At 43.4% G+C, this 25,314-nt stretch overlaps 1 protein-coding gene across 1 annotated transcript in view; it reads right to left on the bottom strand.

Annotated features, from left to right (window-relative positions):
* Window positions 1-19,118: 19,118 nt before the first annotated feature.
* Window positions 19,119-25,314, bottom strand: part of MCM3 (minichromosome maintenance complex component 3) — a 28,300-nt gene continuing 22,104 nt past the window's right edge. The window contains exons 15-17 of the mRNA XM_063115961.1: window positions 24,437-24,528; window positions 23,165-23,237; window positions 19,119-19,882 (exon numbers count right to left, since the gene is read on the bottom strand). Of these exons, the coding sequence (XP_062972031.1) occupies window positions 19,684-19,882; window positions 23,165-23,237; window positions 24,437-24,528 (364 nt within the window). The 3' untranslated portion in view covers window positions 19,119-19,683. The remainder of the gene's footprint in view (window positions 19,883-23,164; window positions 23,238-24,436; window positions 24,529-25,314) is intronic.

Here is a 25,314-nt window from a genome sequence, read left to right as displayed (position 1 = left end):
GGTGTCCCTTTTTCTGTTGTGAAAGTCTCTTGCTTCACGTTCTGCACACGAGTACCAGAACCTTGAATAATGTCCCGAAGTGCAGTAGCAGCTTCCTTTTATACTGTCTTCTCTTCAGAATCACAGCCAATTTTTCCATGGCGGTGCAGGATCCGTTTTCCAGACCTCACTTGTGGGTCTGGGGCAGCTGTGGGCAGGTGTGATTTTTTTTAAAAAAAAATATATGCATACCACTTCCTCAAAGTGTTATGTGTCACACCCACAAGGGGATAACAAGGGAAATACATGAGATATGCCACCTACATAGTTGTGATTTAGACCGACTGATTTGTTTGAATAAAATACAGATGACCTGCAAGATATGTTTTATCATCTTGCTGATCAACTATTGTAAAATAGACCAGCTTAGATATATGTCATTACATTCATGATCTGTGTATAACTGGACAGATACACACCCTTTTAGGCCCCTTCCAACTCTACTATTCTATGATTCTATGATCATACATATAAACGTGGCACGAATGTACCCTCTGCCCACAGCAGAAAAATAAATACCATTTCTTTCTGTGGCCATGGTAATCGTAGAGCTTTTATTTCTTCAATTTTTATCCCATACTTCATCCAAGGTGCTCAGAGCAGCTTTTTACTTTTATAACAAGCCTGTCAGTTCGACTTGACTATGAGATGCTAACTTGCCCAGTGGGCTACCGTGTGTACTTCAAGGTTGAGCAGGAATGAACTGGGGCTGCCTATATCCAACCCTGCATTTTAGCAATTGTACCACACTGAGGGGGGATCTACACTACTGCTTTAAAGCGCTTTATAACAGTTTTGACAACTGTTTGGGCCCAGGACACACTCCATATACAGGTTTCAAAACATTTTCAAAGCGCTTTAAAGCGCTTTAAAAGCAGTAGTGTAGATCCCCCTTCAAACAACGTTTTCTTGTAAGGTAAACAAGCCACCCACACCCACCACCACACAATATGCTCCCATAGCATATCTATTCCTTGGAAACTGCATTTTTCATGCACTCAATATGCAGTTCTGAACAGCTCTGAAAATAGCTTCCTACCTCCAAGTACAAACATTATAGTAATGGATGTTGTGCATTTGTGAAGGTATATGTGATATAGCATCTATTTGGGATAGTTGCCATGACATTACTTCAATGAGCAACAAAAATTCTTCCACCCCTACCAGTGCCAATTTCAGGAGTTGTTGGACTGGCTATTTCAGTTATTTTTTCTTCTTTTGCTCCCTTTGGTCAACAGTATTCCAACCTTCCTCCGCTGTTGAGAGGTATTAGAATTTTGCAATAAAAATATTTCAGAATTCTGGACATTTATAGAGTAATGCTAAATTTCCTGAATTCATAATCAGCAGTTCAGCTGAACATACATGCATCATGATCATATGTGTTGGAATAAAGGTGTGTTTTCAAAAGGTTGGTTAAAGTGCCTGTGTGTGAATGCTTTCCCTTCTAAATAGTGTGTGAGGGCCAAAACGGACACTACTTTTCAGATGTACCTATCAGCTAAATGCCTCTTTCATTTCTACTCTAGAGAACAGGTAGGGGGTGATCCAACCTGGGATCCTAGCATGGGATTTAACCCCCCCCCCCTTTTCACTACAGGCCCAATCTGGATGCAGGGGCACGTCTGCATGTGCCATTCCTATTTATTTATTTATTACATTTTTATACCGCCCAATAGCCGCTCTCTGGGCGGTTCACGCCCTATGACAAGATAGGGATCCATAAAGCAAAAGGGTTACTATTTTGCAATAGAAATTACAGGGGCAGATCTCTGATCTAGAGTGGGTCCATGGCAGGAGGCAAAGAGATATAGCATCCTCACCCTTGCACTAGGGCCCCAATATGGATTGGGCACCCTGCACCTCCTTTAGAACAAAAATGGGATAAAACACGCTCTATAGCACGCTTGTTACTAGCCAATCATGGATGTTTGTGGGTCATTTTGATGACGCTGTGAGCCTTCTGCGCATCTCCCGTTCCGTTTCTCAGTTTTAGCTTCACAAAATAAACCTAAAAAAAAAGTTGCTCCAAAAAGTCGGGGTTAAATCCCTGAGTTTTTCAAACCACAGCATCACGGGATGCTCCATGGTGGCTGCGAAGCTGCGCCTGCATCATCTAACCGATACAGCACAGATCCACAAGCCACTGCGGGGCTTTCCCTGTGTATAGACACAGCCCCCTGGTTGAGCAACCATATTCTGCGAGTGCTAATTGATGGCTCTTCATCCTCCTGGAGTTAGGTCTCACGTGGAGTGTGGCAGGACTCTGTCCCAGGCTTTGTGACGTCCAGCTTTTAGGAATGTCTGGATGAAGGCATCGAAGGGTTGACATGAAGCTAGGAGGGACAGTCAACACCACAGAAAAGATCAAGATTCAAAAGGAACCCTTGACCGAATCTAACAAGATGAGTTTCAACAGGGATGCATGTAAAGTCTTGCATTTATGTACACAAAATTGAAGACACAAGTATAGGATGGGGGCGATCTGGCTTGGCAGCAGAAGACGTGAAAAGCACCTTGGTGTCTCCGTGGGTCGCAAGCTAAACATGCGCAAGCGGTGTGATGCCGCCCCTAGGAAAGCTAACGCTATCCTGGGCTGCATCAACAGGAGCGTTGTGTCCCAGATCATGAGAAGTACTCGTCCGGCTCTATTCGGCATTAGTCAGACCACATGTGGAGTTCTGCTCTGGGTGCCCCATTTTAAGAAGGACATTAACATGCTGGAGTGTGTCCAGAGAAGAGCAACCAGGATGGCGAGGAGCCTGGAAACCAAGTCCTACGAGGAAGGGTTGAGAGAGCTGGGCATGTTTAGCTTGGAGAAGAGAAGGTGAAGGGGAGACATGATAGTGGCGCTCAAATATCTGAAAGGCTGGCATGCAGAAGATGGAGCGGACCTGTTCTCTGTTGCTCCTGAGGGCAGGACGGGAACCCATGGGTGGAAATTGCAGGGCAGCAAGTTTCAGCTTAACATTAGGAGAAATTTCCTAACAATGAAAGCTGCTCAGCCATGGAACGGACTGCATTGGGAGGGCTGGGTTCTCCTTCGCTGGAGGTATTCAAGTGCGGCTCAATGGCAGCCTGAGAGGGATGCTGCAGCTGCGTTTTCCGGGGTGGACTAGATGATCTACGAGGTCCCTTCCAACGATAATATTCGATAATATCGGCACTCCCACTATAAAAAGGCCTGCTATGGCGCTCCTCCCATTCTGGGCAATATGACCAGCGGTCTAAGATCGGCTGCATGAATTCATGGGGGAGGCCAGGCACTCCTGGACCTATTTGAGCCGGGGAGGGGCAGGGGAATCCCCATTTGGGAAGGGCCTCACTGGCCACATGCCCTCAGTGGGTGGGGCCAAGGGCACAGGGCGAGGCCAAGGACAAACAAAAGCAAAACGGGCAGGCCAGATGTCATTCTTACCCATTTGGACATTTCCCCACCAAACATGAAAAGCACAGCTGAATTCTATGCATGTCCACTCCGGAGTGAGCAGCACCAGCTTTCATTCTGCTGGTCTGCTTTTTTCTGCGGCCTCTGCCGTTTTGCAATCAACACTTTGCTTTCCAGCAAGACAGTACCCATAAAGCAGGCTTTGCTGCTGAAGAAGGAACTTCAGCTGCTCTCAGAAGCAGGATTCAACCCCTTCTCTCCACGGCTTCTCCTGCAGCCCTCTCGTTCCCCTGCTCAAATCCCAAAGGAGCACGCCCTTTTGCTCCCTTTGCCTGCTCCTGGTTTCCTCACTCCTTTTACTTCCCCACAGGGTCATGATGTCACTTAGCCCTGTGGGATGGGATGGAGTGAGGGGAGTCCCACGGTTTAAGCCATGTTTTGTTGCTCTACCCAGGGTTTGTCTGCAGACAATTGAACAAACTACGGTCCTTTTCTCAACTGTTTTTCTCTTCCTTCACCTGTTCCCTCCCTTCATCCCAACTGCCTTTGTAGTGCTGTAATTGTGGCATACAGTTGTTTTTTAATCACTCTTACCCACTACTTTTGTAGTCTCGTGAAAAAGCTCACAGTTCTGAGTTCACACATAACAACACAGAGTTCATAACCCAAAAACAAACCATGGGTTTTCTTTCTGGGTTGTTTGGGGTTAACAAACCATGGTGTATTAGTGCTGCTAGGTTTGAATATCACAACAACCCAGAATTCAACAATTCCATGGGTTAAATACACCATGGATTTCTGCTTTATGTAAACCAGGTCATACTTTAATAAGGCCAAACATTAAAAGTCAGCTCATCATAATGGTAACCTTCCCCTGATTGGATTACAGCTATTTGGGGATGCTGTTGCTGGTAAACCTTCTTTCTCTGCCCATAAGGACTCTATGTGTGTTAGGTCTGCACCTGAACAGCTGAGTAACTACGCTTCCAGGAAGGGGACTGAATGACAACAGTGACCTATTTTCATTTTTCTAACTGACTGTTCAAGGTAAGTATCATAGCTTCATTTTGATGTTGGTTGCTCTTTGGCAGGTAGTATATCAAATGGAAATTATTATTATTAGAGGTAGCACAGCTGTCACTAGGATTACCTAACAAACTTTCCACCGCCACCTTCCCCTCTTGCTAACAAGTGCAAGTCCAGCATACGTTGCTGTTCAGAGGAACACATTTCCATTCTGGGTGCTTGCGTCAATTTGATTTATCGCAAATGTGGTGGAGGGGTGGGAGAGGGAGGTCACAGCTGACATGAGTTTATAATGTGGGAGGCCAAGTAATATCCCAACCAAGTCAGTTCCTTGCAAATTATACAATTATCAGAGAATGGACGGTATTTATGTATCCTCCCACCACCATCCCAAGTTATACTCTCTAGTGTTGCATTTATTTCACTCGGAAAAAAGGAGGCCCTGCTTAGCAACCTCCTTACTAGAGGCCAGGCAAAAACATTTCTCATTCAGAGTACTTTTATCCTGCCCCTCAGCCAAAAGGCTCTCGGAGCGACTTACAATGTATCAATAAAGAAGACAGTCCCTGCCCTCAGGCTTACATTCTAAAAAAGACATGACACACAAGACATGACACACAACGGGCTCAGGCTGAAGTTAAAGGAAGCCAGATTCCGGCTGGACATCAGGAAAAACTTCCTGACTGTTAGAGCAGTACAACAATGGAATCAGTGACCTAGGGAGGCTGTGGGCTCTCCCACACTAGAGGCCTTCAAGAGGCAGCTGGACAAGCATCTGTCAGGGATGCTGTAGGGTGGATTCCTGCATTGAGCAGGGGGTTGGACTCGATGGCCTTGTAGGCCCCTTCCAACTCTGCTATTCTATGATTCTATGAAGGAAAAGGGGATGGGGAGGGAAGCGGGAGAAAATAAAAAGAAATTAAGGAGACTGTTCAGGCTGGTGGGAAGGCCGAATGGAGGGGCAGACCAACAGCTCCTTCTTCTTCCCCACAGGGTCAAGATGACAGTTAGCCCTGTGGGGTGAGGGTTTCCAACTGAAGCAGGCTCTGATGGTCTCTGCCTGCTCCTGTCTCCCTCCACCTTTTCCCAGGGTTTTAAGAACTACGTACAAGCTTGGTGCTTTTAATTTTACTTTCTATTTGAATGGACTGTTGCTGTTTTAATTTGTTGTGTTAGTTTGTATGTTTTATTATTTTATATTTTCTTATTGTACTTTTATTGTGTCTTACTACTTTGTTAGCCACCTTTAGAACATAAATTTATGTTGAAGGTGTAGTATAGGTGTAGCGTGTTCAAAGGAAGGCAACCAGGATGATCAGGGGTCTGGAAACAAAGCCCTATGAAGAGAGACTGAAAGAACTGGGCATGTTTAGCCTGGAGAAGAGAAGATTGAGGGGAGACATGATAGCACTCTTCAAATACTTAAAAGGTTGTCACACAGAGGAGGGCCAGGATCTCTTCTCGATCCTCCCAGAGTGCAGGACACGGAATAACGGGCTCAAGTTAAAGGAAGCCAGATTCTGGCTGGACATCAAGAAAAACTTCCTGGCTGTTAGAGCAGTACAACAATGGAATCAGTGACCTAGGGAGGTTGTGGGCTCTCCCACACTAGAGGCCTTCAAGAGGCAGCTGGACAACCCTCTGTCAGGTATGCTTTAGGGTGGATTCCTGCATTGAGCAGGGGGTTGGACTCGATGGCCTTGTAGGTCCCTTCCAACTCTGCTATTCTATGATTCTATATAAGGTATGAAATAAACACTTCACACAACATTTTTCAAAAGCAGTAAGAACTTGCATATGTTATCACAGTATTCATATACAGAATTATTTGATCATAAAATCAATCCATACAGCAGCTGAACACATTCCAAGGACTTTTGTACCTCAGCTACTTATGACAATGCAAGTTCAATTATAAAGCACACTTAGGTATCCTCCCTAGCACAAAGAACAGTTCAGCTATTCTAGAAATTCTAGTGTACATTTTCTATAATTTGAACCCATCCAATAGGTTTCTTTGGGCATACATTGCTCGACTTAGGTTTCTGGGTGTGTTGCTGTTGTTGTTTTTGCTGACATAAAGTCTCCCCATGGACTAGACCTGATTCGCTGTATTGATTTTCTTTAAGCTCTCACATGTTCAGTGAAATCATGGTTTGCCTTGCTGGGATAAACCATGATCCTTAAGGATGAGTATTGGAAAACACTAGCAAAACCTGTTTGTCACTTTTTATCTCTCTCCTGCCCCTCTTGATTTAAGGAAGATATCACATTGCCACTTGTTTTACATATGTGCTTGTTTCTTTAAAAACAGATGTATGCGTTGAGCTGGCATTCCAACCTGAAATGTAGAAATGTACCCAAAATGTGCATATTACGTTTCATTCTGATAGCTCAATGATCAAAGGAGCTAACACATTACAAATGAGCTCACAAACTGAATGTTGAATTTGTCGGTAGTTAAGTCAGGTGCCTCATTTTTCTCAGCCAATTATGAAATGCGAGAATGCCTATGCATCAAAGAGGGGAATGTTATATTTATGACGTGGAAATTTACTATTTGGAGAAAGCTGCAGAGAACTCACAAGATAACTCACTGGAGTCCACAGCACGTTGCTTGTGGGCAACAATGTGCCCACAGACACCTCCTTTGGTACCCATTCGTTTCCCTCCTCCCCCCAAATATAACTGGGGAGGGGGCAAGTATCAAGAGCAGTAGCTTTCCCTCTACACAATCAAGACAACAGAACCTCAGCCTTCAAACTAATACGGCTTCATTAGCTAATGGCAAGCTTTTCCACAATATAGCTTCAGTGAAACTGAAAGACTGCCCCAGGGCCGAAATAGCTAATTCTGAGCTCTCAATTAATGAAGGCTTTAGCAAGGTAGAGACGTTGCAACGCAATTGACAATAGGCAGCTATGTCTGGGGGTCTGACAACACCACGACTGAAGCCTTGGAGATTGTGCAGAACAACTTCCTTCGAAAACTTTTCTCTCTTCCAACCCCTGCAGCTTTCTTGCGCATAGAAGCTGGTAGTCCTTCAGTTAGGGCAAGAATTGAGAGTGCTCAGCTAAAATATTTTAAATGAATTGCCATCTTGCAAAATGAGCGTCTTCCTACTAAGTGTTTTCTAGAAATGGATAATCATTGTCATTGGATGGCAATATTCCAAAAGCTCCTGCCTAGTTATCGTCTCCCTGAGTTGAAGTTTGCTCTAGGCATGGATAAGAAGCAACTAAGGGGTTGGTGTTTTGGGATAGATTCCAGGAGGGACCTGCAACTTATTAAAAATTCTAAATTCTCTCGGTGGTTCCCTCTTCTAAAAACAGAACACTATAGAGCATGTTACCTGTCCAAATTGAGGCCACTGCCCCTGAGAAATGCTTTCATTGAATTGGGGTTTCAAGTGATGCCAACCGCAGTGCTGGATGGACGCTACCACAAGGTCCCATTTGAATCGAGATTATGTATCTGTGGTCAACAACAAGTGGAAGACATAGCACACTACATGTTAACTTGCCCTCTGTATAGGGACCCAAGAGAGAGACTCCTGAAACCGCTGCTGACATATGGAGGCAGGAATGCCCAAGCAGAAACAGTTCTCTTCCTCCTTAGCGATACCAACACTTATGTCACTCATAAAGTGGTCCTGTTTGCACTGGCAGCGAAAAAGATTAGGAAGAGAGAACTAGATAAAATTGCTATACACTGCCACGGAGACTCAGAGTCAGAGTAAATGTAAGGTTGTCTGTATGGTTCTCTTGGTTATTCGAAACTATTGTGTAGTTTTATAGTTGTATGCTCTTCTATGGATGTATTTTTCATGGCCTTCAGCTAGCACAATAAACTGATGATGAAAATAGGCAGCTATGGCAAAACCTGAAAGGCCGCTCAAGCCCCTCCCTTAGGGTGGCTCCCTTTTGTGTTGGCTCCAATGGGTGGGGATTCTGGCAGAGTGTCTCAAACCACTTCCTAATTCTGTCCTCTTTGGCTGTCGATGCGCCTTTGTGTCAATCAAGTCAGGGACTTCATTTCCCACTGGGAGGGAGGCACTGAGGAGGGCCGGGAACTCTTCTCGATCCTCCCAGAGTGCAGGACACAGAATAACGGGCTCAAGTTACAGGAAGCCAGATTCCAGCTGGACATCAGGAAACACTTCCTGACTGTTAGAGTAGTATGACAATGGAACCAATTGCCCAGACCCCAGGGCTGATCTAGGCCTTGTCCTTCTGTTGGGCCAGCACAATCGTACCAGCCCAGTAGAAGGCTAGATTGGCCCTGGTAGGGCTGGAGGATGTGTTCCTGGAAGTCCAGGAATGTGTCATTCTAGGCCCTCCTACTGCATGAACAATGCTGTCCTCCCCCCTTAAAAAGCGGTCATTGAAGCTGGGCAACGGGGGAGGGGCAACACCACAAGGAGGTGGTTCACTGGTGGGGGCGCCCAGGGAGCTGAGCCATACCCAGCCGAGCTGACAGAGGGAGAACTGACTGACAGGACTCACTGAAAACAACACGAAAGAAGGTGGCAGGCAATAGATGGGAAGGTAGGAAATCAGCCAATCACATTGTCCTACCCTTGAAGCTACACCCTCCTGTCAAAATGTGATGTTACTCCCCCAATGACACATAGCCATAACACAGTGCAAACTCGAGGTTGATCCAAAAGTTGTGGTAAATTAGGGTGACCATATTTTGGAAACCAAAAAGGAGGACAACATGGTCGCCATGTTAAAATTATTTTTAAAAAAATATTTTAAAACCTCAAACTTTTTTTAAAAATCCTAAAACTCAATGGATGGACAGATCTGTTTCAAACTTGGCATAGCTAAAGTCCTTGTTAAGAGCAATCATGGTGCCAAGTTTCATCTCTTTATCTTTAAAAATAACATTTTTAAAAAAATCCTCAAATTTTAAAAAATTCCTAAAAATCAATCGATGAACAGATCTGTTTCAAATTTGGTATGGCTAAAGCTCTACCTAAAAGCTATCATGGTGCCAACTTTCATCTCTTTATCTTTAAAAATGACAATTTTAAAAATAATAATGTTAAAACTTTAATTTTAAAAAAAATCCTAAAAAAATCAATGGATGAACGGATCTGTTTCAAATTTGGTGTGACAAAAGCCCTTCCTAAGAGCTACCATCGTGCCAAGTTTCATGCCTTTATCTTAAAAAATGACAGAGCTATAAGCATTTTTGTTAATTCCCATTAGAGCTGCTCTTCGGAAAAATCCAGATTTCCCCTCTCCCTCCCGGATTTGTCATCAAAAACACAGACAAATCCGGGCAAATCCAGTCATATGCTCACCCTAGGTAAATTGCAAATGAGAAGCTTCCAAATCGCGTGAGGTACTGGTTCCTTTCTATTCAGCCCTGGTTAGGCCTCATCTAGAGTATTGTGTCCAGTTCTGGGCTCCACAATTCAAGAAGGATGCAGACAAGCTGGAGCATGTTCAGAGGAGGGCAACCATCATGATCAGGGGTCTGGAAACAAAGCCCTATGAGGAGAGACTGAAAGAACAGGGCATGTTTAGTCTGGAGAAGAGAAGATTGAGGGGAGACATGATAGCACTCTTCAAATACTTAAAAGGTTGTCACACAGAGGAGGGCTGGGATCTCTTCTCGATCCTCCGAGTGCAGGACACGGAATAACGTGCTCAAGTTAAAGGAAGCCAGATTCCGGCTGGACATCAGGAAAAACTTCCTGACTGTTAGAGCAGTACGACAATGGAACCAGTTACCTAGGGAGGTTGTGGGCTTTCCCACACTCAAGGCCTTTAAGAGGCAGCTGGACAAGCATCTGTCGGGGATGCTTTAGGGTGGATTCCTGCATTGAGCAGGGGGTTGGACTCGATGGCCTTGTAGGCCCCTTCCAATTCTATGATTCCATGTGCAGATAGCCCTGCGCTACAGCAAATGGATGGCTGTGTCGTGTGTCGTAAAACGCAAAAGTGCGCATTTAGATTGGGGTAAAGAGCCCGTATAGACGCCCACTAGGTTAATGGGATTTTACGTGGTTATCTACATGGAGAAATGGAAGCAAGGTGCAGAATGGGCTCAAATCTCACTGTTTGCTAAGCATATGTAGTCACTAGTGTTTGGTTTAGAAAATCACCATAGTAGATTCCTGTGCAAGCCTGAGGAGTAATGGCACACATCCAATCCCAGATCCCAGGACTGCAGTAAACTTTGAGTTGTTAATTGTATCTACCCTGCAACCCCTTTGCCTTTCTCATATTGTGTAGATAGCAAATGGTTTAAGATGACCTGTCTGCAGGCTTAGTGGTTGCTCTACACAAATACACACACACACAAATCTAGCCTCACGCTGGCTCGAGCAGCCCACCACCTAACACTGTAAGGCTTGGAGCTTTGTGGGAAGCTTCAGTCATTTGCAGATGTGAAAGTAGAGATAATAGCAGCGGCAGCCTGAGCAAGTCAGCCTACAAAGCCACATAGCTCCAATGGCAAGCGGGAGAGGATCTGATAAAGCTACAGGTAGGCTCGCAACTTTAACCCGCACGCGCCATGGCTGACTTAGCAAACTGTATATGATAAGAATCAAAAGCACAATCACCCTAACTACTTCATTTTCATATGTTGCATATTTGCATATTACAACCTTCAACAGTTCAGATGGGCTGAAAGCTCAATAAATGAAAGTGGAGAAGCCATATGTAGACAAGAAGAAAGGCGTGGGGCTGAGGGTTAGAAAGACAGGGGTCCTGCCAGTGGCCCTACGCCATTCTTAATCCAGTAATTCAAGCTTTTATCTTATCTGTTATTACCTAATAGAGAGAAACCACTTGAAGATAACTCTTGTGGGGTGAGGGATGGTGAGGAAAGAGAAACTTAGTCATGCAAAAAGACTTTAGATTTGAAAAGCAATTGTGTCGCCCTGAATTATCTGCAAAACCTCCTTCATATGCATTTCGTTGCAAAACTGCTCCCAACGTGCTTTAGTGTTACAAAAAGGGGACAAACCTTCAGCTACTATCCAATGATAAAAGAACTGGACCTTCATCTGGGGCCATAGCTAGGCCTCAGGTTTATCCCTGGATCGTCCAGGGGTCAAACCTGTTTATTTAAGTGCCACACAGGGGATCCAGTGCTCAGGCAGGGGCGAACCCGGGATGATCCCAGGATAAACCTTAGGTCTAGCTGTGGCCTAAGTTTACGTTTCATTTCTGTCACATGCCTCCTTGAGCAACTCAGTGTCTCTCCCTTCACCCACCAGTAAAAAAAGGTGTTCAGGCTCACACAGAACAAAAGCAAATTTGCAACTTGCGCCATCAAGCCCCTTCTGTGAGGAATGGAAAGTGTGGTTTTAGATCATGTTTCTTTCGAGCAGTCTTCTTTATGTTTCCATTGTGTTATGTCTTTCTAGCCTGCACCCTCCCCTAATCTGACCCCAATTGAAACAGTTCCTCCAACTCTTGGTCTGCGTCGTAGCAGCGAAATGGACGCAATCCACTTAGACTCAACACACTGAGACTGCATTCCTACACTCACATACTTGGGAGCAAGTTTTATTGTACCCAGTGAGGCTTACATCTGAGTAGACACACACAGGATTGCATTGTGAAGGAGGAAGACAGAGGCCCTTTCTATATCTAAGGATTATCCCAGGTAAATGGAGGGATCCCCTGTGTGTCATTTGGATGCACAGGGATGATCCGGGGGCGGTGGGGAGGCAGGTGTAGAAACTGCCAGAGACTGCAGGAGAATGGGGCAAATGAGGAGAAGCTCAATAACAAATCTTCCCTTCTTCACAGAGCAATCACATTATTTCTAAACAGAATATATGAATCAAATAGATACAAACTCTACCTCTTCAGCCTTCCCACTATTTCTAGGATAATAAGACTGGTTCCTTAGTCCAGGAGTGGAACACCCTTTTTCAAGAGGGATGTGGAAACATGGAGCGAAGAACTACGAGTTACTGTTCTCCATCGTAGAATATTGCAGGGAAACACAGTGGTTAGTTTTATCATGATCTAGAATCCCCAAAAGCAAACATTTGCTTTTCCCAAAAGCAAAATTATCGTGAATTTGGTGGTTCCTCAGGTGAAGTTTCTGAGGAATTTTGAGGGATGCCAAAAGACTTGTTCAAAGTCAGCCTTAAGCAGGAAGTAGAGAGGAGGAGGAGGAGGAGGAGGAAGAGGTTGTGAATGCCACAGTTAGCACAATTTCAGCTGGGAAATAAGCTGCAGGGGCTTATTAACCACCCTGCGCATGCCAGGAGGTTAGCATAATTAGCCTTGGCATTGCAGATTGTCATGTGAACACAGACAGGGTGGCTTATTGTCAAGGTTACCAACCCACCCCATAAATCTATAATAGCCCATAGGTTCTAGGTGGCTTGTTAACCATTGCAACAAGCCACTCTGGCCTGGGTTCGCACAACATAACAAGCTGTACACCTGAGGGCAATTATGCTATTTCCTGAGACATGCAGGGTGGTTAATAAGCAATTGTTCAAATCAAATTGTTTAGAATCTATCCAACATGAGGCCCCACCACCACCAGAAGGACTCAGCCCCCTTTGTGGGAGAGACCTTAGAGAAATTATCTAATGGACACTATTAGACTAGGAGATCCCATAAGTATTAGATTGTAAGCCTATGCGGCAGGGTCTTGCTATTTACTGTTTTACTCTGTACAGCACCATGTACATTGATGGTGCTATATAAATAAATAATAATAATAATAATAATAATAATAATAAGTAAGAAAAAATATTACATCTATGAACTAATAGCAAATAGTCAGCAATTAAGTGATCTGACAGTAATAAATTGAATACAGAAGGTATTTTACTTGCATAAAACTTTGATGCTATGTCTATAGTTTACTGATTACTAAGAGTGCAAATCTATACTCTAGGTATTCCAGCTGGGGAATTTTAGGGTTTGGTTTGGTGTACCTTGAGATATTCCTGTGCCAAGGAAAACATGCCAGCGTAACATCAGAGATTGACTTGTGGTACAAAAAACTGGTGCAACTCTTGTCATGGGAGGTGCCAAAACGAGATGGTGGTGGGAATGGAGCAGAGATACACCAAATCCTATGGTCTTTCAGATCCTATGCTAGCAGTACATAAAGATTATACTTGGCTGATCTTATTTTTATTGATTTAACTGCAACAGAGATAAGGTTGTATGTTGCCTAAGGCACCAGAACGCCTTATGATGGTCATGGGCTAGTGATGCTGCTCCTGAGAGAGGTCTGGCAGGGAGAGGGAGGCCAGACGTAGACAGCGGTGGACTTTTCTGCTGCTGGTGGGGTCAAAAAGGGGTTAATGGGGGACATGTTGGGGATGTATGAGGATCTCCAAGACTCCACTATACAGAGTTGGAAACTATGCCAGCCCAAGAGCAAACTCATTGCAGGCAATGGGGGTGGGGGGTGGGGAATGCCCCTGCACCACCTTTCCAACCTGGCTAGCATGAGCTGTCAAGGCACAGGAAGTGGCTGTTTCTCCATTACTGGCACTTTAGGGTTCCTCTGCCACCGACATCTTGCATTATTTAACTCATTCACACTAAGGAACTCTGTCTCCCTCTAATGGATTATTAACCATATAATGTATATTAGTAAAGCATTTTATCACCATTTTAATCTATCCAAGTTCTTTTTAATTCATTCAGATAGATTTATGGTGAATGTATTTGTAGTTCAACTGGTTTATATATAATGGACTGTTTCAACACATTCTATTAATGTTGAATCTCTCTCTCTCTCATAGAATAGAATAGAATAGAATAGAATAGAATAGAATAGAATAGAATAATAGAATAGAATAGAACAGAAGAGTTGGAAGGGGCCTACAAGGCCATCGAGTCCAACCCCCTGCTCAATGCAGGGATCCACCCTAAAGCATACCTGACAGATGGTTGTCCAGCTGCCTCTTGAAGGCCTCTAGTGTGGGAGAGCCCACAACCTCCCTAGGTAACTGAATCCATTGTCGTACTGCTCTAACCGTCAGGAAGTTTTTCCTGATGTCCAGCTGGAATCTGGCTTCCTGTAACTTGAGCCTGTTATTCCGTGTCCTGCACTCTGGGATCGAGAAGAGATCCTGGCCCTCCTCTGTGTGACAACCTTTTAAGTATTTGAAGACTGCTATCATGTCTCCCCTCAATCTTCTCTTCTCCAGGCTAAACATGCCCAGTTCTTTCAGTCTCTCTTCATAGGGCTTTGTTTCCAGACCCCTGATCATCCTGGTTGCCCTCCTCTGAAAACGCTCCAGCTTGTCTGCGTCCTTCTTGAATTGTGGAGCCCAGAACTGGACACAATACTCTAGATGAGGCCTAACCAGGGAGAATAGAGAGGAACCAGTACCTCACACAATTTGGAAGCTATACTTCTATTAATGCAGCCCAAAATAGCGTTTGCCTTTCTTGCAGCCATATCGCACTGTTGGCTCATATTCAGCTTGTGATCTACAACAATTCCAAGATCCTTCTCGTTTGTAGTATTGCTGAGCCAAGTATCCCCCATCTTGTAAATTACATGTCTGACCAGTAATGTATCTTGCTTATGTGTTAATGTAAAACATGCTCCACCTCTCATCAATGAATGGAGAGAATTATGTGTCAATCTTTCTCTGGATGGCCTTTTTAAAAACACTTTTAACATTCCACTCTCAGGTCCAATTAGACATCCCCATTGCCTTTATTTTAATAATTGAATATTGAACTAGGGGTAAATAGAGGGCTAAAAGCCACTGGAAGTTTAGCAGTATTCGCTCCCAATAAACCCCAATGAGACTCTGCAATCTTGCCAGCTCCTGCCTCCTTGCACTGCTGGGCACCCTCACTTTGAGCTGTACAAACATACAATATAAGCTTTATCATTAAACAAAAAAACCTACGGTTTACAAAACGACGTTAAGGCTCTAGATCTTTCAAACAAGCGACAAAAAGCAGGGAAACTGGGAGATAAGGCTCACATCCTCCCTAGAGGCAGAAAGTGCAAGTGAAGCAGATATAAACCATGAGGACAGGATGGAGAAAATGATAGGCAGAGGTGATTCTGGGGTTGTGGAAAACTGATGAACAACTTAGGTCCACCTACTTCTCTTTTTGTTTAGAGCAGCCCTTCCCCAACCTGGTGCCCTCCAAAGGTGTTGGACTACAACTCCCATCATTGCAAGTCAGTATGGCCCATGGTGGTGAAACTTGGCACTGTGAAATCACTTAAGTAGGGATTTAGCCCTGCCAAATTCGAAGCAGATCGGGCCATGCCTTGATTGTTAGGATTTGTTTAAAGTTGGAATAAAGAGCCCATTGTAGCCTATGGAAATTAACCAAAATGCTTACAGCTGTCATTTTAAAGACAGAGAGATGAAACTTGACAGCATAGTAGCTCTTAAGTAGAGCTTTAGGCATGCCAACTTGGAATCAGATCAGTTCATGTCTTGATTTTTAGGAATTCCTTAAAGTTCAAACTCAAAGCTCCTCTTTGGGGTTTAGGACCTTGAGCTGTATACAAGTTTCGGGGGGCGAGAGATAAAGAGATATAACTTGGCAGCATGGTAGCTCTTAAGTAGGACTTTAGGCATGCCAAGTTGGAAGCACATCGGTTCATGCCTTGATTTTTAGGATTTTTTAAAAAAAGTTTGACTTTAAAAAATGCCTAAAAATCAAGGCATGAACCAATCTGATTCCAACTTGGCATGGCTCAATTCTTGCACAGGCTGCATTGCTATCCCTATTTACTCAAAAGTAAGACCCATTGAATTCCCTTGGCACTTTAAAAGCAACATACTTGTTTTTAGGTTTGCCACTCTCAGCACTCTATGCGTTTTATGTATGCTTGCCTGCCTGCTCTGTCTGCCCCTATAGTTCCCTGCAAGGCCAAGCAAGGGGAGGTCAGTAAATTAAACGCAAGGATGGAGGGTGGGATTCCATCAAGTTCAGCTGACAGCGGTTGCTGTACAACATGGACCTACCAGGAGTGGTGAGGCCAGGTTTCTGGAAGACCCAGCTAGGCAACTTTATGGCCTGACAGTCCCTCTGTTTGGTAGCCCACAGGAGCACCTTCCTCATAAAGCAAATGGGCACATGAAAACTGTTATGATCTGTCATAATAACTTCTTCAGAAGGGGAAATAGTATTATATGGAAAGGACATGCCACCCAAATTGGTTGCCAGCACATGCACTGTGTGAAGAACCTCTTTTTCCTTGTCCTGAATCTCCCACCAAGCAGCTTCATGGGATGAACCTGAGAATCCCACACCATGCATACTTTTATGCACCACTATCATGTCTCCCCTCACTTCCCTTTTCTGTGACCTAAACAGTCCCAGATGTTATAACCTTTCCTTATAGAGAAGTTGCTCCCACTCTTAGATCGTTTTAGTTGCTCTTTTCTGCATATATATTTTTTTGAATGGTGGAATTAAAGACGTGGAAGCTCACAAAAAATTCAGGGGGAAAGCCCCTTTTCATCCCAGGACTGTTTTCTTTTGGGTGGGAGTGTCAAAAATTGGGTGAATTGAACAGCTTTAGATTATATTTTATTTCAGAATTTAAGTATTTATATATTGTTACCCAGCCTCTATTCCCCCAAAAATGATTTCTAAAGACTATGTAATAACACTTTTAAAGAATGACTAAAGATTTAAACTGTTTGGAAATAATGAAGCCATGGGGGAAAGTGTTTTTTTCTTTCTTTCAATTTTCTCTGTACGATTCCCGTACAGTATTTTGCTGATGGACATTTATGCTCAGTTTCCCAACATGTGAGTGAAGGGTGACATGGCAGGTCTGGAATCCCTCTGACGGAAAACTGTCTTTGGGATTATGAGCAGGTCATCGCACCTCCTTATCTCAGTAATTGGCTATTGTCTTGCAAGCAGTGCGTCCTGTTTAACTTCCAGCTTAAACCCGAGAAAAAACATGATGAGGAAAGCTAACTTAGCAAACACCAGTAATGAGAAAAGTTAATTACCTTACTCAAACCTGACAATGGATGATGACTCACCCAAGGAGGGGGAAGAAGGAGCAGGGATTTGGCTACTTAAACTCTGTGTATGTTCAATAAACTTCACTTCGGCTCTCAAACCTCGGTGTGTGCGAGTTACTACATGTGAGTAGTCACCATTGTGCACTCCTGACACAGTCTGGTTTTGGGTTTTGTTCTATTGAGTCCTGTTTCTGAAGCTGTAGGAGTCATTTAATGTGATCAGGAAATGCTTTTGTTTCAGTCCTCCCACCCAGATCGGTTGCATTTTTAAAAAAAAAACAAAAAACAAATTTGCAATCCTCTACACACTTACCTGGGAGTAAGACCTACTGCATCTAATGGCACTTACTTCTGAGCAGACATGCATACGATTGAATTAAAAATCAAGCAACACCAATTGTAGGATTGTGCTGGAAAGGAGGAAACTCTCAGTAACATCTCTCTCTACCCCTTCCTAAGGTTTCAGGCAGTTTTAAAAAGGCTGCAATCCTCTACACACTAAGGGTCTTGGAGGCAGCCATAGCTGAGGCAGGAGGGGGGGGGAAGAGAGAGAGAGAGAGAGAGAAGCTACTGAGCATGTGTCATGCTATGCCTGAAAACATTATGTGATGAATAAATATTAAAAATCAACTAAAGGGAATTTTGAAAAAAGAAAAGCTATTCCACCAAGTATCACGAAGGAGGAAGATGACACCACCACTGGATTAATTAGTAAGGTTCTAATTACTTCACAAATCAAGAGCACAAATAATCGCCAACAGAAATTATCAGATCCATTTTGATTGAAATAATCTTTTTTCTTTTCTATTTTAAACTATCTTCCTTTCTTCAATCTTTCACCAATCTTCTTGAAATTTTCAGGTTATGTAAAACCAACGTTTCTTTCTGGCACATGTAAATTTCAGGAAGATTGGTGAAACATTTTCGATTTCATGAATGTTAGAATGACCAACCAACCCCCAATTACTCGTTTAGAGTGGTAGAACATATTTTCCCGTTGGGCCTTAACTAGGGACTCATAATTCTGTGTCCCTAAATAATAATTACTGGCTACCAAGATACTGCAAGCTCATTAGTAAAAAGCACCTGCGGTCTCCTTAAAAAACTGATCAAAGCTTTGGAAACTTCTCAAATGATAAACTGACAATTCACAGAAGATCTGGAGGTATAAGATGGAGCAAATTGGTTGAAAATTCAGCTTTATTCTATATTGCAATGGGCTATGTACACAATGTTAGAAAGCACTTTTTTTGTAATTTTGACAGTATTAAAAAGGGGTTTCAATATTTCTAAAAGTGTCATGTCAATTTCTTCCATTAGCACTCTTGTAGAATAGAACAGGAGGAGGTAAAGAGCAGAAGCAGAATAAAGCTCAAAGGAATTTTACCCTTCCTGGTCCAACATTGCCCATATTGCTTTGCATTACAGGTAGCCTCACATTCTTGTGTCATGAGACTGACATGTAGATATAGAGGTAATGCTCTCTAGAGGTACACAAGACACCAGGCCTGCTTCCTATGTATCTTGGAGCTTAGTATACCCCAGTAACCAATGCCACTGCTAGAAGAAGCAATTATTTTCCAAATTATGTAGCATCAAAATGATTCACCCAAGGCTTAATTTAAGAACTATTGTTCCGAGTGGCAAAGACGATAGCATATAGTGGACAACAGATATACATGTACACAGACAGAGAGCAGTTTTTACCTGCAGTGCCATCTTAAATTGTAAAAACATTTGAATAGCCTCAGTAGCACTCATTACAACATTTCGGTTTTGTTAAAGTAATGTATCAAGTAATGAAACTTGGGCACTACATTGCAGGTAGGCTTTAATTCATTGGAGAGTTGATGGGGTGAAAAGTTGAAAGTTTAGAATTCTCTCAGTGTGCTGTGTCATCTTCTTAAACATTTTAACCATAGGAACTCTGGATTTATGCTTCTTCCACTGGATTTATTTGGGAATTTCTAATTAAGACTCCTTACAAACTACAAGTAGGTGGAGGCTTTAAGCAGTTTGGAAGTAATGGTTTTCTTCTTTAAAACAGAAAAAAGCAAGGCAAAACACCCATATAACTGTTGCATAGTCTACATTCAGCTTTCCTCGCATTGATTGCTCCAAGCTGAAGTCAAAATTCTTCTGATCTAGATGACTCAGGTCAGCCAAGCCAACCAAGCTTTCTGGACGGTCTCCCTGAAGGTGGTGAAGAGTGTCCACACCACGTAGCCAAAGGAAACTCTTACTTCTTCCTATCAGGTTAAATAAGGAAAATTATGTCATCAGACACCATGATCTGATTATCATCTTGCATCTTTTCCAATGCCACCTTGACTTCAGCCGTTGAAAAAGGGCTTGGGTTGTCCCGGTTGATGGACTCCATCAGACTCTTCAGACCCACAGACTGTGCATGAGCAGCTCTGAATGCTTCCAGAAGGGCAGCCTTGAACGCTTTAAGCCTATGCATGTAGGAGGAAACAAAAGTGTTTTAAATAGGAAAAACCCCACCCATATTTTAAGGTTGTTTTTTTTAAAAAAATAATGCCATCTATGTGCATGGCACTATACAAAGAATGAGAGGACATGTTCCTACCTCACAAACAGTTACCAATTCATCAGCTTGGTTCTCAACATTATAAAGCAGAGAGATACTTTAAAAAAAAAAAACACTAAAAAGACTGAACACTATTGAAAATAGTTATGCATAGAGCAGCTTGAATTCAAGAGGTTTCCACTGAAACTGGAAGGTCCAAAGAGCACCAATAACCCCCACTGAAACATAGCTAGCGCACAACGAGACTGGTCAGGAGAGGGGTGGGTGGACAACAGCCCAAAAGAAGGGATTGGAAACACAACAGGGAAGGGCGGGGATTTTTCAGGAGCTTTACATCGTCACAAAATAGGTTTTCAAAAAAGGTTAAATGTAACTGCAAAGCAAGAGAAACAAATGCAAGAGAAACAATTTCCCAGGTGGGAAATTGCCCAATTCTGGAAAAGCGACAGACCTTTTGACCATCAACGCTGGTTTGATAAGATTTGGAAACTCGCTTTAAATGATAAGGTGACACAACATAGCAGGTTAGCAAGGGGAGAAATAACATCAGACACATTTGTGGAAAACTGGTTGGACTTTTTCACATTTATTGATATGAATCCTGGCGAACCTAGACCCCCAATGACTCAGGAATCCTTTTGGTCAGAGGTTCTAACTAAACCTGCATCTTTTTCTGTACCAAGTGCTTATTGAAGGAATAAACACCCAGGCTTTTTTATAGTGGTGCTGTGGGAACATTTATATTGTTGTTGAGTGTTTTCTTTTACTCTGTGTGTTTATTGTATTTGTCCTTACTTGAAAATCAATAAAAATAGTATTAAAAAAAAATTCCTTCAAAGAGAAAATACGAAGCTGTCTTAGGGCAAGTCTAACGTAGCAGTCTACTCTTTGACCAGCAGCAGCATTTTCCCCTCATTTCCTCCTCGACTGGACCTCGAAGAAGAGTCCTTCTTCCCTGCTTAGCAGGGGAAAGCAGTTCTCTTCAATCAGCTGCTGATCGGAGGAGCTTTTGCTTTGGGGTGGGAGGGAGCATGGCCGGGGGAGGAAGCTGACAGGCGATTCAGTCCTGCTCCCTTCCGAGCCAGGGATAAGGGACCTCTGGCCAGGGAGGTCTTCCTCTCACCCACCAGCAACCCCGGCTTTCTCTCTGATCGCAGAAGGCGGGTTCCCTGCTTCCCAACGATGCTGCATTCAGGCTTTTAAAAGCCCTCCATTAGTTCCAATGGGGGCCTTTTCAAGTCTAACTGCAGTAAGGGAGGACTTTTGGGGGGGACTACAGGCAAGGGGAACGGCTAACTCTCCCCTCCCCATTTATGTGACTTCCCATCGAAAAAACTTCGCACTGCAATTAGGATTTTAAAGAAGCTCTCATTGATTCCATTGGAGACATTCTAAATGCCTAATTGCAGTTGGGGGTGGGCATTTTGCGGGGAGATGGCTCCCAGCACGCTTGCCAGGAACCAGCCCCTGGGCAGAAAAAGGTTCTCCACCGCTATTTTATAATATTTTGGATTACTGCAATGCATTATACGTGGAGCTGCCTTTGAAAACGGTCTGGAAGCTTCAGCTGGTACAAAACAGGGCAGCCCGTTTACTAACAGGGACTGGCTGACAAGACCACATCACGCCAGTCCTTTTCCAGCTTCATTGGCTGCCAGTCCAGGTCCAGGCCCAATTCAAAGTGCTGGTATTGACATTTAAAGCCCTAAATGGTTTGGGGCCAGGTTATTTGAAGGAACGCCTCCTCCCATATGTACCTGCCCGGACCTTAAGATAATCTACAGGGGCCCTTCTCCGTGAGCCCCTGCCAAAGGAAGTGAGGCAGGTGGCTACTAGGAGGAGGGCTTTCTCCGCTGGGGCACCCTGGTTGTGGAACGAGCTCCCCAGAGAGGTCCACCTGGCCCCTAGACTGTACTCTTTTCGTCGCCAGCTGAAGACCTTTTTATTCTCAGTATTTTAGCACTTAATTTTAACTTAAATTTAAATTTTACTGTTTTAACTCTGTATTTTAATTTTATATCAATTTTGCTGCGTGGTTTTTATCCTGGTTGTGCTTTTTATACTGTATTTTGTATTTGTGCTTTTAACCTGTTGGTTGTTTTATTATGGTTTTAATTTTTGTGAACCGCCCAGAGAGCTTCGGCTATTGGGCGGTATAAAAATGTAATAAATAAATAAATAAATAAATAAATAAATAAATTTAAACCTTAAACTTCAGAGATTTTTCCCTTAGGAATCCTTTAGGGTGGATTCCTGCATTGAGCAGGGTGGGGGGGTTGGACTCGATGGCCTTGTAGGCCCCTTCCCACTCTGCTATTCTATGAACAGGCAACAGAATTTGAGGGTGAGATCTTCCATCCTGTCTACTTTCACATTCGGTGTGGGCCCACCAGTGGAATACGGCAACTCAGAGCTTCCCTGAAATGGAATCTGGTGCTTTGGCTGAAAAAGCCCCCACCCCACCCTTGCTCTACATTAAGGAAGATATCGATTAGATGCAACAGCCTGAGTACTCTAATAATGCTCCCCCAGCTGGTGAAATAGCACACCATAGCTGCTGTGTTTCAGGTGTCTCCCTCCTGCCTCTGTTTAGCTTGGGAGAGACAGAGATATGCAGACACCGCAGCCCCAATTTGCCACTCTGTTTCATCAGTCAGAGAACTCAGCAGCTGCCTCCGTCATTTGCCACTCTTTGATAAGAGGGAATGTGGACCGGTGACTGAACTTTATGCAACCACAGTGGAAGACTTTGATCTTGCAGTTTAAAAAGCCAGTCATGAAGCCACTGAAGGCAATGATTCCACTTATGACGACAGGACGCGTGGGGAGAAGGTTGGGGGAGTCCCTTAGCTGGTCAAAGGGGAAAACTGACAATGAGCCCAAAAGGACTGCAGCTAATTTGCATACTTTAGTCACAGGTAACCAGAATCGTTTGCATATCTTTCAGGAATATGACAATCCCTAGTCATTTCCAAATTACTATGCGCAAATACAGAAAACTTGAACGAGTCTTTTAAAAAAGTGCTGTGTGTTGTTTTATTCTTTTATCTACCACATTTTCAAAACTAACAACCACAAGAGCTGGAGACTTCTTAGAATTTTACAAAGCCTCACAGGTCATGCATGAGTGCATGACCCAGGATTTCATTAAACGATGCCTTGCCATTTTTCCTTGCATGCTCCTCACCTGGACTCGGCCAACTTTGATTTCGCTTCTGCGGTGCCTGAAGGTTCAGGACTCTTGGGAGTGTGTGCCTGGACTGAAAAACACCAAAGGAAGGAGCCTGCGTTAGTGTACAATTGACATTACTATTCCCTATTTCTACAGCATCTGTATAAAAAGAAAGAAAGAAGAAGCCTATGTGGTATAGGAGTAAGATATTAAAATAAGACCTGTGAGTTTTTGGTTCAAATCCCACATTACCAATAAATTAATACTGCATGCATTTGGATTTCACTTACCGCCAGTTTAAATTCTCCGTCCAACAGAAATAGCAGCAGGGTACACCTTATAAGCTTGTTGGTATCTAGGTCATATCCTTGCAGTTAAGGCACAATTCTATGTTGATTGTTGGCACTTTCCAGAGGCTGCCGAATATCCTAATGCAGGGTGGCTGGAGTGATCCTCACCCCTGTGCTCTGGCCGCCCTGCGTTTTTGCTAGACAGGCAATTTCACCCATCTAGCTGCAGCGCTTCAGAGCAAGAGGGAAGGAACTACATAAAGCAGCTTCCTCAGTCTCCTCCCTTCCCTGCGGCCACCTCCTTTTCCCTGTCTTCACACTCATGTTTCCAAAAAACGAGAGGAGGCTGGCATGGTAAAATTCATTACCGGCCATGCACTAAAGGCTCCAGTTCTATCCCCGCTACCAAAGAGTAACCCCCACTGAACTCAGTGGGACTTACTTGTGAGTATACCAGTACAGGATTGCTTTAAGTACCTGTTTGTTCTTAATAAATAGGGTAGTTATCACAGTATTCTTATTCTTCTCGTACAAAGCATATTTCAGTCACAGAGCAGTGAACAAAATTATATGAAATGGTTCACATAAACTCACGGAACAAAGCCAAGTATACAAGTATGATGCAACTGGTAAATTCTGGAATGGGAAAAAGAAAAGCAGCTGATGGCTTTAAATTTGGATGGCTTTAAAAGGGAGTTAAATAAATTCCTGGAGAAGGCTATCAATGCCTACTAGTCCTGATGCCTACGTGCCAGTAGCAGAGGCAGCAAGCCCATGTATAGCACTTGCCGGGAAACATGGGTGGAAGTGTGCTATTGCGCTTGTGCCCGGCTTGTGGGTTCCTGGTCAACAGCTGATTGGCCACTGTGTGAACAAGATGGACCCTTGGTCTGATCTAGGATGGTTCTTTTATGTTCTTAAAGTTAAAAGCAAAACTGCATTATTTTATCTGAATCTATTCCTCTAATTGCTTAAGGACAGGTGTGAAACTACTCACCTTCTGGCATTTCTTGTTCAGTGTCACTGAAATCATAGGGATCATAGGCTTCTCCTTCCTTGGGCTCCTGATCACTAGAACGTGTCTTCCTTCTATAAAAGGACAGAAAACTAATAGTAGTATTTTCACCCTACACAAATTACTAGTAAAGGATACCTTTGAGGAGAGAAGTGGGGGGGGGCAGATCTTTCTGGTTCCACATACTTAATTCAACTCTGTCTTTCATGACCATATGGGCTTGGACCTTGCTTTATAAGAAGGGGCAAGGCAATAATTCTAGACTGCATAACGAACCATATTCTATACCGTGTGCAGTCCAAGTGTGGTCATTTACATTCCTAGTCTATCTTTCTGAAGATGGGAGAAGAAAAAAAGACTATTAGTTTGGTTCACTAGATATCCTTCTTCAGGATTGGAGAAGAAATTTGCCACCCATTTGTTCTAGGTAGACTGTGCTGGTGGCCCTTTGTAACCATAGCTGCAGGCATTGACTGTTGGAAGACGCAATGAATGTTGGATCCTGGAATGGATCTGTTTTACTTTATTCTTGTGCTTTAGAAATGCCCACTGGCAGAAGACATGAAGAAATATGAAGAAATGCTTTCTAAATGTCAAGGCCACAGCTAGACAATGCAATTATTGAATTATTGGCATGGGATGATTATTCAATTAGTCAATTAGTGGCTGGGATGATTGTACAGTTTTTGCTCTCTATATATGGCTGCATCATTACTGCTACTGCTGTTTATCTGACGTGACCATTTGTGAGTATACGTGTGATGCTGTAACTAATTTGTTCAACCAAGTTTCTATGCCAGCAAAGGCTTTGTTTTATCTTAACAAAGTATTTGAGCCTTATTTGAGTCTTTGCTGCATTC

The sequence above is a fragment of the Elgaria multicarinata genome, chromosome 2, assembly GCF_023053635.1.
Source record: "Elgaria multicarinata webbii isolate HBS135686 ecotype San Diego chromosome 2, rElgMul1.1.pri, whole genome shotgun sequence".
In the NCBI taxonomy this organism is placed as follows: Eukaryota; Metazoa; Chordata; class Lepidosauria; order Squamata; family Anguidae; genus Elgaria; species Elgaria multicarinata.
Note: the sequence above shows the minus strand (reverse complement) of the source record. Positions and strands in the feature narration are given on the sequence as shown.